Here is an 18645-nt window from a genome sequence, read left to right as displayed (position 1 = left end):
TGATTGCTAGCCACTTAGCCACGAAGGAGCTATATACATAGTTATTATCAGTAGATTTATTGAATTAATGAATCCCTTATTTATTACAGATGTCATATCATATTTATGTATGTGTTGGGAGGGGTAAGGCATTATTATCTCATTTTGAATTATTGCATCTTCAGACTCTACGTCCTGTTGACCTAATTTTATCCCCCTCAATGTAAATTATCTAATTCGCACAGTGGTTTGAAGCGACAAAAGTTTAGTTTTAATCGATGTGACTTCTCTCAAGAGCAGCCACCAAAATGAAGTAACATAAACTAAAGTGTTATATGTGTTAACAGATAGGTCATTCAAAAAGTAATGCACAATCCAGTGTAGTTCAGTAATGAAAATCATTAGAAAAATGAAATTTTGTAGGTAGAACATTAGTCCTTTGACAAGTCACTCAAATTTTGACTTTGAAAAGTATGACGATACTCTTAAAACTGGTCTGGAATCCATCCTCAATTGTTCTCTTAATAACAACTCGTGGATACAAGCTTCTTTACCAGTCAAAAATGGAGGCCTTGGAATCCGTCGCGCCACAGATATGGCTATTCCGTCTTTTTTAGCGTCTTTCTACGGTGCAAGTCAAATAGTTAGTTCACTTCTTCAATGGGATAACGACGAAATCACCAATCCAGATGTGATGGACTGCATAGCTAAATGGACAAATTTAGTTGGGTTAGACCCTCCGGCTCTCGAAAAACGTAACAATCAGTCGGCTTGGGACGAGCCCATCGTTAATTGCCATGCAGCTTCTTTATTGCAGAATACAAATAACATCGAAGATAAAGCCAGACTTTTAGCGGTCATGTCCCCAGAAAACGGAGCATGGCTTCAAGCTCTACCATCACCATCTCTGGGCCTACACCTATCCAATGAGAGCCTCCGAGTATCAGTTGCACTACGGTTGGGAGCAGATATATGTGAACCACACCACTGCCCCATTTGTAACACCTTTGTAGATAAAAAAGGATTACACGGTTTGTCGTGCAAAAGCAGCGCAGGCAGACACCCACGTCATTCAAGTGTAAATGATATAATATTAAGAGCATTAATATCAGCAGGGATCCCAGCAGTGAGGGAACCGATTGGATGCAGCCGATCTGACGGAAAAAGACCCGATGGTATGACATTAGTACCTTGGAAGAAAGGAAAGGCATTGATTTGGGACTTCACATGTTCAGACACCTATGCCCCCTCCAACCTACAATATGCCTCAGTACAAGCTGGACTCGTAGCTGCTCGAAGAGCGAAAGAAAAAAGGAATAAATATAGCAATCTACTCGATAACTATTGCTTTGTCGCAATAGCAATTGAGTCTAGCGGTTCTTGGGAAGAAGGAGGCCTCAAATTTATAAAAGAAATCGGCCACCGTCTATCAATTAAATCAGGAGATAATCGAGCAAAAAGTTTCCTGATTCAACGCATAAGCATAGCCATTCAACGTGGGAACGTGTCGGCTATAATGGGAACGTTACCTACTAGTAAAGAGCTAGAAGAAGTCTTTCTTCTGTAATTGCGGAGAAGGGAGGTTAGGAGAAAAAACAAACATCATTGGTGCAACAATTTATGTAGCAACCGAGCAAGGAGTGTGAAGAGACAGCTCACAGTCCATAAGTTTATATATATATATAAAAAAAAACCAGCATGAATGCTGTACTGTACGTCAAGACAGTGACATAACATGACAGGTTGGAGCCTTTGAAAGCAGAAGATTTAGTAGTACCTGCCGAACATCATGGGAACAAAGTACCGAAGAATAGATATTTACTGTTTCATTTGAAATTTTCATTATAACAGTTTTTTAAATAATCATTGTTATTTTACAATTCTTATGTAATTACTTATGGTTGTATCTAATTGCTTTCAAATCTCGATTATTGGATTAACTTATTTACATGAATGTAAACAGATGTTTTTAATAATTATTAAAAGTATAGGAAGTCACTCAATATATGATCCATTTTCTTCAGTTGAGTCGTCTAGTTACAAAACGTCTATTTGGAATCCATAAATCATAAAGAATTATATCATTATATATAATTATGATATATATATATATATATATATATATATATATATATATATATATATAATCATTATAGAATTATATCATTATATTGTCCATTTATATCAAATCTCAGAAAACCGAGGACAACTGTAGGATTTATGCGTTTTGTAGAACTAGAAACATTTGAAGATGTTCAAACTTTTTTCATGAATACCCTGAAATATTTTCAGTTTTACAAAATATGTAGATCCTACATTTATTCTAAGTTGTCTGGGATTAGCTGTAAATGGAAAAGAGACGTTTTAGAACTGGACAACTCGAGTACGTTGCAGCCATCTTTATCTTTATGGCGCTCTTTAAAACTCTTGAAGTTGGTCATTACACCACATGTCAACTTGAAACTTTCCCATGAAGGCACTTTCCAATACAGATCCTTTCGCCATATCTGTGTACTCCATGATCTATCTCGTGTTGATGTATCTGTCTCTTTGGATGAGTTCCTCAGTGACTCTTGCGTTTCCATTGGTTGTGACGGTTGACGAGGTACCTGATTGTGGCTGGTCCTGAATGCTCAAATCACCAAGCAGAAATCTCTGACACACATTACTTCGATTCATTGTGTAATTCCCATACACTGGCAACAGGTTACTGTAAATCGATGCTGCTGAAATATTCTCGGACTTTCAGAGGAATTCGATCACTGCACACTGGCGTAGTAGCGTGTCACCGTCGATCATCCATGGTGGCTCATTCATGGTCGATCGTCGATTATCCATCCACAACCAGAAATATAGATTAGATATAGGTTAAGAAGTATAGAACCAACGCTTGTATCTACAAAATTTCATTTTCCTAGTGCTTAACATTACCGAGATATACAGTGACTTATGCGTTATTTATTGACCGATCTTTGTATTTTCAAGCACTGAGAAGTTACAAGTGTTCTGTTAGCAAATATAAACTTTAAAAAGAAAAAGAAGAAAAGAAACTTGCCATCAATCCTTCTCTAAAAGACCATATTCTCCTAACTGTATACAGGTTTCAAGATGATCTAAATATTCAAAAGAAGATTCATGTTTGTGTGATTTAGTTCAGTTTTAATAAAATACAGGGTAACTCTTTACTTGGGGCAAGGCAGTGATAGCCTGTCACTGTATAGCATTGTTCCTGATTCACATAGTATTGCCGAGCGAGCGTTAGCGAGTAAAGGCGGGTTAGAGACCCTCAGGGCACGTTGTTTTGTGTCTTTCGTCCTTGGGAACAGTAAATATAACTGCGGAAACCGATTCAGATGAATTGGTTATTGTCACTGCCTTGCCTAAAGTAAAGACTTGCCACATGACCAACTACAGTTAATATTCTTTGTCTTTATTATTAGTTCTAAAACGTTAGTATAATTTCTTACAGCGTACGAGCTATGGTTCAAACAAATAATATTTGAGCTGGATTCTGTCAGGCGACTCTTCGACAGTAAGGTAATTATAATAAGCATAAATTTTCATTATTAAAGTTTCTCATATTGTGATGTTGTCTTACGAGATTTTTTTAAATTTATTTGTTTATTTTATGACTATGAAAAATCTAGTATTACTTACATAATAATATGGAGAAGTTTCCAGCGTAGAGTCATTATATTTGAGTAATGGAAGATCAACAATTCTGCTTGAAAAGGGAATTAAAATTTTTATTCAATACTGATTGTATTTTGATTCAACGTAGGATATAACATGCAGTATAGGGTAGAGCAAGGCTATTTGAATAGAGGGGCTATTGAATAATTCTAAGGTTTTGTGCATGCACCGTTACATAAGCAGTGGTGGAGTACCATTTTTTGAGTGACTATCATTCATTGCATTTGCAGAAAGTTACTTGACTTTGCGACTACAGAAAATCTGTCAAGAATAAATTTAAATTATTTCTTATTTAAATTATCTGTCAATATTTAAATTATTTCTTTATAGAATTTCTTCTTCTTCTTGATAGCTTGTGCCTTTTTAAATAGCTCATTTTGTCAGTAAATACAAATAATACCTAAAAGTACATAGGAATTATACATTATCGTTGTATAATGGCTCTCGAATTACTGGGACTTCTTTACATTGATCACAAGTAAAGAAAGAATCCTGGGCCGTTAGCCATTTCGTATACAATAGTTACCTTAGTTTTTGAATAACCCTTGTATATATAAAAATTACAATTCATAAAATAACATATCATTTTCATTTTATTCCAATATCATTTTTATATTTATTCCATAATCAATTTTATTTTTAGTCCATAAAATTACCGACGATAAGGAGATATTCAAAATGTGGTACGTGGTTATTTTTAGGTCCTACATAAATTCTTTAATTCGATGCCATTTACACATATTAACAACAAAGTTGATGAACGTTAAAATGCAACTTAATCTATTTCATTTATTCGGGCATAGTTAGCATAAATTTGATAGACAATATTTGTATCGATGCATAAATGTAATTCATAGAATATGAGCGAAGTAGAATTACAATAAAATCAGAACAATGTTCAAAGTGAAACAAAACTAATTAATATCAAAAAAGAATAACACTTTCAAATATATATTATTATTAGTTACTGTCATTTAAAGGATTTAAAACATTATCATTTAGGTTTAAATTACTGTTTTTATATTCTTGCGAATCCATTGCTAACGTGACTTTAATCCAATCCACTTCAACTACATTTAGGTTAAGTGGCATTACTAAAAGATTCATTTAAGTTACATTGAATAGCACAATCTTGAGTACAGTTCTGCGTGTTGTTAACTTCACTAATTCTTTGGTTTCTATTTCGAAAATATCTGCCACCTAGTAATTATTACGGAATCTGGCAGTACGTGAGTAATTAACTCGATTATTTACATTATTTCTGGAAACGGTACTATTATTATTTCTGTTCCTTCTGAAATTAAATTCTGTTCTATTGTCGTTACGAGTAAATCTAACATTATCTCTTGTACTAGGATTACAATTCTCCCGAACAGGAATATAATTAGCTTGATTTCTATTACTATTACTTTGCAATCTAACCTGACTTTCATAATTTTGAACAATCATTCATAATTAAATGATCGAAATTTATACATTGTGACGCCATTAATACTTGCTGAGCTTAAACGGTAGTAATATTAGTACTGAGGCGATAATACGCGACACTTGTAGGTAGGGATTAATTTGTTTCAAATCATTATACACGGCGATCACAAAATCGGCAAGGCTTTTATCGACTTTTGGATCGAAACGTCGATTAAGGATCTGAGCATCCCTGTCTGCTAACATAAAGTCATTTTTTAAATTAGCTAGCAAGGCATTTTTGAAATCAGAATAGTTCGTAAATTATCGCTAATTGCCTTAAACCATACAGAACAGGGTGGTAACAAAATATGCGGTGTTACCTTAAGAAAATTGGCCTTACCTATGAATATTAACTCACACTCTTGCTCAAATTGTTCTAGAAACATACTTGCAATAATATCTTCTGATCTGCCACTGAATTTAGTTAGTGACCTTATTTCACTGAATTTCACATTTAGATGTCGTTTTCTGTGCATATGATTCCTGCGAGGTGTCCTTTCTTCATTCTCCGTATTTGAAATGGTGTCTTCCCTGTCAGAACAGATTTCGGTTGAATTGTTGTGTTCTTCGCAGTGTCTTGATTCAGGTCTCGTATATTCATCACGCAAAGCATTGAAGGCAGGATCAGAATTACAGATGACCGCATTGATCTTCTCTTTAATAGTACGGATTTCTTTCTACAATCTTCGAATTTTATTGGCATGCTCGTTGACTTGGGTTTCAACTACGTCAACAGTACTTTTCACCAATGCAAAGCTATGAATAATCTGTTCCATCCTATTGTCAGTTACTTCCAATTTGGTATTTATCTGATCTAGTCTAGTGTCCAGTTTGGACTCCGGTTGTTCCAATCTGATATCCAACTCATGTCCTATTTGTTGTGTCACTTGTTCCAATGTGGTGTTCAATTTGGAATCAATGTTTTGTGTCACTTGTTCCAACCTAGTATCCATCTTTTGTGACACGTAATTCATTTGTTGTCCTAGCTGTTGTAAAAGTTTAACTACATCTGATGAAGTTTCATTTCCAGTAACATCAATTTCTTCAATTCCGGTATTCATTCATTATGGGTCTTCTGTAAATTTTTAGTTTATTACGAAGCAATAAACAATCCGCGTTGGTGGTGAGAGATACACTATGTGATCAAAAGTATCCGGACACCCCCCCCCAAAACATACGTTTTTCATATTAGGTGTATTGTGCTGCCACGTACTGCCAGGTACTCATTATCAGCGACCTCAGTAGTCATTAGATATAGACTGAGAAACAGATTGAGGCGCTCCGCGGAACTCACGGACTTCGAACATGGTCAGGTGATTGAGTGTCACTTGTGTCAGAAGTCTGTACGCGAGATTGCCACACTCCTAAACATCCCTAGGTCCACTGTGTCTAATGCGATAGTGAAGTGGAAACGTGAAAGGACACGTACAGCACAAAAGCGTACAGGCCGACCTCGTCTGTTGACTGACAAAGACTGCCGATATTTGAAGGGAGTCGTAAAGTGTAATAGGCAGACATCTGTGCAGACCATCACACAGGAATTCCAAACTGCATCAGGATCCACTCCAAGTACTATGACAATTAGGCGTGAGGTGAGAAAACTTGGATTTCATGGTCGAGCGGCTGCTCATAAGCCACACATCACGCAGGTAAATGCAAACGACGCCTCGCTTGGTGTAAGGAGCGTAAACATTGGACGATTGAAGAGTGGAAAAACGTTGTGTGGAGTGACGAATCACGGTACACAATGTGGCGATCCGATGGCAGGGTGTGGGTATGGCGAATGCCAGGTGAACGTAATCTGTCAGCGTGTGTAGTGCCAACAGTAAAATTCGGAGGGGTGTGGTCGTTTTTCTCATGGAAGGGGCTTGCACCCCTTGTTGTTTTGCGCGGCACTCACACAGCGCAGGCCTACATTGGTGTTTTAAGCGCCTTCTTGCTTCCCACTGTTGAAGAGCAATTCGGGGATGGCGATAGCATCTTTCAACACGATCGAACACCTGTTCATACTGTGGCGGAGTGGTTGCACGACCATAACATCCCTGTAATGGACTAGCCTGCACGGAGTCCTTACTTGAATCCTATAGAACACCTTTGGGATGTTTTGGAACGCTGACTTCGTGCCAGGGTTCACCGACCTACATCGATACCTCTCCTCAGTTCAGCACTCCGTGAAGAGTGGGCTGCCATTCCACAAAAAACCGTCCAGCACCTGATTGAAAGTATGCCTGCGAGAGTGGAAGCTGTCATCAAGGCTAAGGGTGGGCCAACACCATATTAAATTCTAGCAGTACCGATGGAGGGCGCCACGAACTTGTAAGTCATTTTCAGCCAGGTGTCCGGATACTTTTGATCACATAGTGTAGTTTACTTTTACTTCTAACTGATCTTCAAAGTCCACAGTTCCGGCACCATATAATATGTAACGCTAATTCTGTCGTGAACTATGTTACATATGCCCTGATTCTAAATGTTTAGGCAATACACGAGATTATCTAGAATAATGCAACACATTAATGCACTTCATATATATTATTATTATTATTCAATATATATCTTGTTGGACACATTAAAATATTGTACATTCAGATTACACAAAATGGTTCCTCGTTACATCTATATCTTTCTAGTTATTATAGCAACGACATTAAAACAAGTAAAAAAAATCGTCATAGCAACGATTTCTTCTTCTTCTTGATAGCTTGCGCCTTTTTAAATAGTTTATTTTGCCCGTAAATACAAATAATACTTAAAAGTATCCTCGTCGCCAAAAGTGCCTTTACATCGCCGTGACGGGTATGTGACACCGCAGTACTCTAAGGAAGGGATGGTTGCATAAGAAATTTTGATTAATTTTGAAGAGTTTTTATTTTGACTAGGGAAATAACGTAGGTATAGGGAGTAAGGGCATAGATTTAAAGCATCAGTGCACTGTCATCTCTGAAAAGATTTGTATTCTCAGTTTTTCAAATTATTGTCTTATATGTTAAGTTAAAAACTGCTAACAACTGCTACTAGCGCTTTTCACTCTTCAGGAATTTACTACGACATGTTCGGGCTTGAATTATTTCATTCGCCTCACTGTAATTATTTGTGAATGGAAACTGATTACGCTGAACATGAATATGTTTCGTTGTCGTAAAGCAAGGGCCGTAATAAATGTAGATCAGGTTCTTATTATTATATAAAACACATAAGTATTTATTCCGTGTATAGAATAATATAATACAGTAACTAAGCAACATCATAATCACTAACGCCCGCAGGATTTTTTCTAACGGGGGGGGGGGAGACCGATATAAAGTTTTTCGTTTTATTCCCTATATATATTACGTTAACAGTCATAACACTGATAGCGTATATCGTCTTTCGCCGCTGTAGGCTATTAGTCAGAACACTGATCTCCAGATATGTCGAAAGAAAAACTAAATTGATATGAACAGTGATGTGATTAATTTTACTGCGCCCTGGATCGATCTACCTTCGATTTACTCCCCCAGGCCCCCTGCCCCAGGTATTTCAGCTGCTGCGTTATATATACGGTTCCATGTCAAAAGGGCCTGACAAAAGGGAAAAGACCGAAAGGCCAGAGTCAATATGGCCCGCAACAAAAGGACCCGAGTCAAAACGGCCCTGCTTCAAACGGACCCGGGTTGAAAGAGGCCCCGCTACAAAGGGCCCGAGTCAAAATGGCCCATGTGAAAAGGACCCAGGTCGAAACGTCTCCGCAACAAAAGGGCCCAAGTCAAAAGGGCCCGAGTCAAAATGGACCATGTTTTAAAAAAGCCAGACCACAATGACTCCGCAACAAAAGTGCTCGAGTCAAAAGGTTTCCGAAACAAAAGGGCAGGAGTCAAAATTGCCCGAATCAAAACAACCCTCATCAAAAGGGTCCATGACAAAAGGGCCCGAGTAAAAAGGGACTTGCTTCAAACGAGCCCGGCTGAAAAAGAGGCCTGCTACAAAAGAACCCGAGTCAAACGGCCCAGGCTAAAAGGCCTCCGCAACAAAAGGGCCCGAGTCAAAAGGTGCCGAATCAAAACGGCCCTCATAAAAAGAGCCCGGGTCAAAAGAGACCCACGACAAAATAACCCGAGTCAAAAGGCCCCGGGTCAAAAAGGGGCATCGCTGCAAAATGGCCCGAGTCAAACGGCTCGGCGTCAAAAGGGCCCTGTTCAAAAGGTCTCCGCAAAAATGGGCACGAGTCAAAACGCCTTTCATTAAAAGGACCCGAGTCAAAAGGGTCCCACGACAAAAGGGCTTGAGTCCCAAGCGACCTGCGTCAAACGGGCTCGGTTCAAAAGGTCTCCGCAACAAAAGGACCCGAGTCAAAAAGGGCCGAAACGAAACGCCCCTCATGAAAATGGCCAGGATAAAAAGAGTCCCGCTACAAAAGAGCCCGAGTCAAAACTTTCCCACGTCAAATGGGCCCGGGTCAAAAGATCTCCACAAGAAAAGAGCAGAAGTCAAAAGTGGCCCCTCTACAAAGGGCACGAGTCGAAAGGGACCCGCGAAAAAAGGGGCTTGGGACAAACTTCTCCGCAAGAAAAGGGTAGGAGTCAAAAGGGCAAGAATCAAAAGCTCCGCGTCAAAAGGGTCCCACGACAAAAGAGCCCGAGTCAAAAGAGACCTGCCTCAAATGAACCCGTGTCAAAAGGTGCCGCGTACAAGAGGGCCCGAGTCAAAATGGCCCGGGTCAAAACCTCTCCGCAATAAAAGGGTTCGAGTCAAAAAGACCCGAATCAAAACGCCCTTCATTTAAAGAGCCCGTGTCAAAAGGGTCCCACGACAAAATGACCCGAGTCAGAATGCCCCGCGTCAAACGGACCCGAATGAAAACACCCCTCATCAATAGGGCCCGAGTCAAAGGTTCCCAGGACAAAGGGGCTCGAGTCGCAAGGGCTCTGCGTCGAACGGGCCCGAGTGAAAAAAGCCCCACTAGAAAAGGACCCGAGTCAAATGGCCCCCTATCAAAAGGGCCTGGGTCAAAAGATCTACGCAACAAAAGGACCCGAGTCAAAAGGGGCCGAATCAAAACGCTCCTCATGAAAAGGGCCTGGGTCAAAAGAGTACCACGACAAAAGGATCCGAGTCAAAAGGGCCCTGCGTCAAACGGGTCCGAGTCAAAAGGGGGCCCGCTACAAAATGCCCGAGTCAAAACAGCCCCGCGTCGAAAGGGCCTAGGTAAAAAGGTCTCCGCGACAAAATGGCTCTGCGTTAAAAGGGCCCGGGTTAAAAAGGATCTGCAACAAAAGGAGCCGAGTTATAAGGACGCTGCGTCAAAAGGGTCCGGATACAAAGGGTTCTGCGACAAAAGGGAAAGAGTCAACAAGAAACTTCGTCAAACGGGCCCTGATCAAAAGGAGCACCATTACAATAGGGCACGGGTCAAAACGGCCAGGCGTCAACTGGGTGCGAGTCAAAAGGGCCCTGCGTCAAAAAGGCACAAGTCAGAAAGACCCCGCGTCCAAAGGGCCCGGTAAATACGGTTCCACGTGTAAAAAGCTTGAGATCAAAGCAAGAGTGGAGATCAATCATGCAAAAGAGGATTGTGTCCCCTTAGTAAGTTGAAGTGTTTATGCAAATGAAGGAAATATATCTGTGGTTATTAATAACAAATAGGAAATTTGAATGATAATATTAGTTTTGTTTGCTTGTTGATTGTTTTGGAACAATCGCTATCGCTTAAGTCGTTCTTCATGAAAGGTTGCTTGCACTCCCGTCATAGGCGGACTGGGTGTATTAGGGCTTAGGCCGCGGTTACTGTGGAGGGAGCTCAGACTATAACACCAATTTCTAAAATAACATACAATCAGTGGCGCAACGAGCTATGAACTCGGGGGCCCATGCCCTCTCCGAAGCAAACCTGATCTATCTTATACAGCAGCGTTGCAGACAAATTTTGGTGAAATTTCAAAATAGATCAAAGCATAAATGAATATTGAATTAAGTCAAAGCACTGTACGAAAGGAGAAATACCCAGTGAAAACCCCTACATTAATTTCTTAGAGTAATAAACGTTAGTAAAGAGTGCGTCATTTTATGCAAAAATAAAGATGTTCAAAATATTTATTATAGCGCAAATTTTAAAACTTGTAACCGTTAATAATAGGGAATTTGTGAATTGGAATTTTCATTTTAAGGTTTTTTAGCATGTTAATAATAAGGATAACTAAATTGCTTGTAATGAGGAGAATTCAAAATTTCAATTTTGTCCACATCAAATGGTGCAGCACGTCGTTTGCAGACTACTGTACTGGATATTCTTGGCCCCTCCCGAAATAAAATCCTGGTTGCGCCACTGCGTACAATCAACATCTGCGATGAGCCATCGCGTTGTGCAGTTGTAAATTGGTTGTTACTTGATAGTTTTTGCAAGCTATAATTTATCATTGGTCGGTGAAAATTTGATGACACAGCAAGCACAGAATTTCCAGAAACAAACTTTCAAGAGAATATTTTATAATTATTATTGCATTGCCACACGGGGTGTCTAAAAAGTCCCCTGACATGGATAACTCTGTTGTTATCAGAGTTACAACAAAATGTAAGAGAGGAAACCGCCTACAAATATAATGATTTTAATAGACAGTAACTTCATTCATTTATGTTGTGGGTCCCGGTAAATGGTAACGTTGCATTTTCATGTAACATTGGGCGCATATAGAGTGTACAGCCCAAACGGCTTGTCCGATTTGAAAAATTCTTTCACTTTAGATTGAAAACATCATATTTGGAGACCGTTTCCCCGCCTATATTTTGTTGTAACTCTGATAATAAGAGAGTTACCGTATGTCACGGGACTTTTGAGACACTCTGTATAGTAGCTGAAACACTAAAAAAATAATAGCGAATAACTTTTACTATGGAATGAACAGGGCAGCTTACTAAAAATTGTAACACTAAACAACTAATAATAACTTTTGACTGTGGAATGAACACGACAGTTTTACTGAAAATGATAAACACTGCTGAACCACTAAACAACTAATACTTTTAAAAAGTTAAGATTTTTTGCAGTTCAGCTTATGAATCGCGGAGTTCCTGAATAACTTCGTTCACAGACACTAAATTTAACATGTCTCTTTCCATATTCATTAGCAAAAATGTGTCCAAATGTCTTCACACAAACTAGCTCTGAGATTTGTTTACTCTAACTTTAACTTTGAGAAGCACCTTCCACATGTCACTTGTGTGCATGGTAGAGACAACGCATGTTTGTATACAATGTATAAATTATTAAAGCAACTAGACTGACGGAAATTGGTGCAAAATTTTCCCTGCACATGACAAACAATTTTTATACAAGGTGTTTGCAGCATCATTATCACTCTTACCGTGAATCCCGTCCAAAGATGTTCCATCTTCCATAGCATGCTCAGATGCATAATCATCATCTTCTACGGATTCAGGGGCATCATTCTCTTCAGGATCATCAAAAACGAGAACGTTTTGTGACAGGGAAATACACGACAGAGAACTGCTGGAGCTCTTTGTATATTTTCTCCTGTTTTATATTTAGTTTTTTTTTTTTTCGGAAGAACTCTGAAAGCTCTTGCAGATACACCATTCTTCTTGATTTCTGAAAAGTCCTTAGGTTCCAGTATTTGGAATTCTTTCGGCTGCTGAAATCTATCACTGACACATGTAACAGCTGTATTCAGAATTTTCGTTAAAGTTTTTTTTATTCTGAATAAATCATTTTCACTTATATTTAAGTTCTTTTCCAGTTCATCTGCACTCCTGGCATTTTCTTTTCCTTTAAGATTCTTCTGTGCAAAAAGTCTTTTTCCATTGCTATCTCTACACCAGATTGCGCAAGCTGTTGATTTATTTTCACACAAAATATTTTTGTGTTTTCGTAAAGCATTAAACAGACATCTTTTGCCTCTATTTTCTTCTGAAGCTGCTGCTTCAAATTGTCTAGAAATCTCCAGGTAATAAGATAGTCCAATCCGTGAGACTGCAGGTATTTTGAAACAGGCTCCGTTTCCGTAAATAAGTCCTGAAACATAGAAGTCCTCATTACAGTGTTAAATTCTGCCCATTTATTCAGCAAAGTTTAGCTTAAAATTTTCATTTCGCATTAAAACCCCTGTTCTGTACATCATCACTGAGGAACAATAAAAATGAAAGAAATCTTGATGATAGACAGTCATCCTCGTCTTGGTTTCATGTTTCGTAGCGAAACTCATTAGTGTCCACTACTGCATTCAGTGCCTTGTTTCTGCTCCATCATCGTGTTGTACCAACTTGTTGAACTTTTCGTAGTCTGTCATGTCCCTCGTGGCTTGCATCAATCATTTTCTTACAAACATCCTTTCTTTTGTAGTATTCAGACAGAACATGGCACTGGTTTCAAATAAATTTGCAGCTTCAGGTATCTACTCAGTCGAATTTGTCATAACGAAATTAAGAGCATAAGCCATGCATTGGGTGTAAATGATTTCAGGATTACCCTTCTCCAGTAATGCTTTAACTCCTTAATAGCATCCACTGAAGTTAGCAGCTCCATCAAAAAAGCAACTTACAATATCATCACAAGCATCAAAACATTTTTGTCACAAAGTACTCTTTTGATTTCATTATAAGTTACTTGTCATGTAGTGTCATTGTTTACCACTGGCGTCTCTGGCATATACAATTTGGGGAGGACATCAAAGAAAGTTATTTAAATGGTACTATCTAGCCCAACCTGTTTATTATCTTTAATTCCATTTGTTACATTTCTGCTTACCTTCACGGACCCCGTGAGGCATATGAAGAACTCTGTTACACAGCCTGAATATTATATGACAAATAAATATAATTATTATCATTTATATGTTATTCTGCCGTTAGTAAATAAATTAAATTAGAACAAAATATTGAATAATTTGTACTTCAAAATATTGGGCGTCCCCATCGTCCCCCTGCCAGAGACGCCCAAGCTGTTTACGACAACTACTAACAGCCGCTCAAATACTTGACCGTTTATAACGCAGAGAATTACTATAGCCAGCTGATTAAGCCCTGAAACATCTTGGATAGAATCAACCATTATGTTGAAATGCCCGCTTTCTTGGCGTCTTCCACTGTTTTCTCCTGTTATTTTGTAAACTTTTTGATAGAAAATAAATTTTTAAAAATGCGTTGTTTTCCCATTTTTGAATTATCAAATATAGACCTACAAGGTGTATTAACATCCATAAAGAACCAACCAGCCTGTGGTTAAATATGAACCCAGCTACAAACCAGGCACCAGTCTTCAACCTTGAAAGGGATGCAACTACCCTACATTATGAAAAAAGGTTCCAGGTCCCAACAGCTCAACATGATGAAAAACATGCCTAGGACCGCAACTGCTCAATGAAATGAAAGAAGGGCCCCAACTGCCCAATATAATGAATAAAGGGCCCAGGGCTCCAACTTCTCAATGTAATGAAAGAAGGACCCAACTGTCCAATATATTGAAAGAAGGGCCCAAGGTCCCAGGTACAAACTAAATCACAGTTTCTGATAATAAAAGACCATAGTGAAAGATAGACCTAGCCACAAATCTAGTAACGAAAGGACCCTATTAAAAAAGATAACTTACTGATTGATGGAAGGGTGGAAGAGGAGTGTGTGTTGGTAGCATAATAACACTGAGCTACCGAATTATTTAGCTCTCTTTTGTTTTAGCTTTTCTTTCTCTTTCTTTCTTTATTCTTTCATTGTTTTCTTAGAGGGCCTAGGCCGCGATTGCGACCTAAGGGCCCTGGCCAGTCCGCCCCTAACTACCGTCTTTCTGAGTTTGTATTCTCGTGACATAGCTCAATCAAACTTTATCTATTGCTGACTTTTCCCTTACTTCTAGAATTCCATTTCTACTCCTGGATCAAAGTATAAAAATACATATTAGTATGAAAAATATTCTGTGGAAAACATTAGATTAATTTTGCTGTGAGAAGACATGTGGATCTGTATACAGGGTTACTGAAAAGTATTGGGACAGAACAATAATAACGACATAATTGATTTAGTGCACATCATGGCAGCCATCTTCAATTCCGAATATTGTATACCACACAATATTTTTAAATAGAAAGAGGTATGTGTTGAGTTTTGATTTAGAGTTTAACGTCCCGTTCAACAGCGATGTTATATGAAAAGAGGTATGTGTGTCACATAAATTGATGCTAGAATCTTCGTACAAACTACATTCATCGTCCGTTTCAAAAGCATCGGAGTCTACATTATTTATTATTTCCATAATTTCTCCGGGCGAAAATACGCCACTATCATAAGAACCACGACTTGTCGCGGTGGTATTCATTAGGGATGGCCTTTTTAAAAAACCTGATTTTCGGACATTTCATTTCTCGTTTTTTCGTTCGTTTTTCGAAAAAAAATGTCTTTCGTTTTTCGGAAATTTTTTCGTCTTTCATTTTTCGAAAAAAATTGTTTTCCGTTTTTTCGAAAGATTTTTCGTTTTTCGAAAAAAAAATCGTTTTTCGTTGTTTCGAAAAGATTTTTTTCGAAAAATTCGTTTTCCCTTTTTTGATGATTTTTCGTTTCTCGAAAAGTTTTCGGAATTCGTGGAATGATAATGTGGGAGGAAATGGGAGTACCCCGGGAAAATACACGGACACGATGTTGTCTGCCACGAACTTACTTGGTCTGGGATCAAATGCACAAGAGGTAAGCGTTCTAACACTGAGCTACCGTGCTCCTTGGATTTGGATCTAATGAAAGGTTGAATTGATTTTGAGTTTAACGTCCCGTTCAGCAGCGAGGCTATATGAGACGTGGACCTACTGATTAACGTGGACGTTCACCTCTGGTGCTTGGGGTCCCGGGTTCGATCCCAGCCTCCGCCAAGTGAACTTTGTGGTGGACAAACACCGTGCTCGTGGGTTTTCTCGGGGTTCTCTCGTTTTCTCCCACTTTCTTCATTCCACCATTTTCATTCATCTCTCATCATCACCGTCTCCTTTAGCCTAACCGGCATAACCGTGGGACGTAAAACTCAAAGATTTCATTTCATTTCATTGATTAACGTGGAATCCGAACCACATGAGCTCCCGCCGGGAATCGAACGCGGGTCTAACACGGCAAAGGCGCGTACGCTAACCGCTAAGCCACGGAGGAGCTCGATCTAATGAAAGGATAGTGTGTAGTGCTACTATTGACGAAACTCATCCAATCACGACCAAAATTAGTATGGTTATGGACTGCAATGTATTTAGTACACATGTTAAATATTATGGTGTTTGGGACTTTGGTTCCCGAGTTATTGCTAATCAAATTTGTGTTTTAAGTTAGTGATATCAAGAAATTTCACCAAGTCGCATTTGATTAAACTCAAATGATCTTGACTAAAGTTGGTAGGATCGTAAATATTGACAAGCTTGGTATGCATGGAAGCTCATATAAAATATTATGATGTGCAGACTTTTTGTTCCTGAGTTATTAGCTATCAATGTTAGGTTTGGAATCAGTGAAATCAAGAAATTTCATTAAAGCGCGAAAGATGGAACCCATCCAATTTTTACCAAACTTGGTAAGGTGGTAGATCTTGACGAGCTTAGTAACTATAAAGGTAACCAAGAAAGATCTGTCGCTTTTTCACCCAACACCTTCAAACATCGATATTTAACCTAAGACATACCTGGAAGATCAAAAATAGTCTCCTTCTGCCAACGTTTTGGAAGGCCATGTATTCCATCGCGGTAGAACTTGGTGGGCCGTGAATCAAAAAAGGTATCAAGTGCATTTTGCACCTCTACTAGGGATTTCAACTAGTGTCCTCTAAGCTGATTGTCCAAGGAATGGGACAGGTGGTAATCGGACGGTGCAATGTCCGGGGAGTATGGCGGATGCAATAGTGTTTCCCATCCAAAGTGTAGAATGGTGTCCCGGGTTATCCTAGCCACGTGGGGCTTAGCTTTGTCCTGTAAGAGGAGGACCCCTTTGCGATTCAGAAGTGCTGGCTCCAGAGTCTTTTTTTTTTTTTTTTTTTGAACACGGCTCAACTGTTGACAGTACAGAGTTGCATTGATGCTCTGACTAGCCTGTAGCAGTATTTTTTCTCAAAATACTGTTCAGAAAATTTGGACTTTAACTTAGTTAAATGAATAAATTTCATTAAAACGCGTTAATCTCATCCGATATTGGCCAAAGTTGATATGGTCATAGACTTTAACAAGTCTAGTACGTGTGCGAGCTCAGCATGAAATATTGTGATCCACAGACCCTTGGTTCTCGGTTCTTGAGGGATATAAATTAGAAATAATAATTCACAAAGGTAAACAGTGTAAAATTTATATTTTACAGAATATTAAAAAATAATTATTTACTAGTGATTATTAGTGTCATCGACAATATGGCATTACTGCTGAATCGCCGGATCAATTTGAAAATCGAAAAACTGGAACAAAATATACTGCATTCGGTTATATTTGGTTGGATTACATTAAGTTACGTTAGATTATGTTATTAGGTGCGTAGGTTTACTATACGGATCCATAGTATAAGTAGGAGTAGCAGTAGTAGTAGGAGGAGGAGTAGGAGTAGGGGTAGTGATAGTAGTAGGAACGGATTAGAAGCCCCACAGGGGTTTGTTGGTTTCTGTTCTCGACATGAAATGGGAAAATTAAAGATTTGCTCAAATTTATCTATACATTTTACAATCTATGGATTCGTATAGTAAAACAAGTGTACCTCTCCGCGAAATAGTCCATCCGTCTCCACATACAGTGCCGCTTACAACATCAAAAACAACCAGCAAATGCAATCACTATCTGAGCTTTTGCTATTCCCCTTACCTGACTTTCAATCACTCTTCCTCATAAACTTAAATAAATTCTCCAATTGACCCGGTAAATTTCCTAAAATTAGTCCGGCGATACAGCAATTAGCCCGACATTATATTTTATAATGTAAAAAAAGACTAATAAATTACCAAATAGAAGGATGCTGTATAAACTGATCGTGATAGTATCAGGCAACTCTGTAATAAATTGACTTTTAACAATTGATTTTAACAAAATATGAAACATGAAGTGATTATATGTACTGATACTAAAGACTTCTCACTAAGATCCCCCATTCATTTATCTTATTTTCTATAACTAATTAAGTCAGTATCAAAAACAATTTGATTGCTTTCAAAAATAGGCAATTTAATACTAACAAAATACTATTGAATGGTTTATTTGTTCTAAAGATGTTTTATATACGGTAAGACAAAGAACTAAGTATCTGACTATAATAATCTCATCAAACGAGAATTCAAATTTTAAATAGGTGGGTCTTCGTTTTCGTATTAGTTTTTACTGCTACTAACTTCAGTAGAAGAATACTACTAAGATGAAATATTTTTTATTTGGTTGTTTGTTGAAGTTCAGCGTCCCTTTTCAGAATCGAGCAAGACTATACAAGACTTGGACCTACATTATAAAGTGGAATCCGAACCACCATAACACGTTCAATGTTTTCCCACTCGGGACCCTGTGCATCAAAGGAATACGCGCTAGCCACTAG

At 38.5% G+C, this 18645-nt stretch overlaps 1 protein-coding gene across 1 annotated transcript in view; it reads left to right on the top strand.

The window, feature by feature from the left end:
* v (Tryptophan 2,3-dioxygenase vermilion) overlaps positions 1 to 18645 on the top strand; it is a 114351-nt gene that overhangs the window by 14400 nt on the left and 81306 nt on the right. Inside the window, exon 2 of the mRNA XM_081738774.1 lies at positions 3449 to 3516. Coding sequence (XP_081594900.1) covers positions 3449 to 3516 — 68 coding nt within the window. The remainder of the gene's footprint in view (positions 1 to 3448; positions 3517 to 18645) is intronic.

The sequence above is a fragment of the Thermobia domestica genome, chromosome 14 (assembly GCF_964235325.1).
Source record: "Thermobia domestica chromosome 14, izTheDome1.hap1.1, whole genome shotgun sequence".
Lineage (NCBI taxonomy): Eukaryota > Metazoa > Arthropoda > Insecta > Zygentoma > Lepismatidae > Thermobia > Thermobia domestica.
The sequence above is the reverse complement of the archived record's forward strand: the minus strand, read 5'-3'. Positions and strand labels throughout refer to the sequence as shown.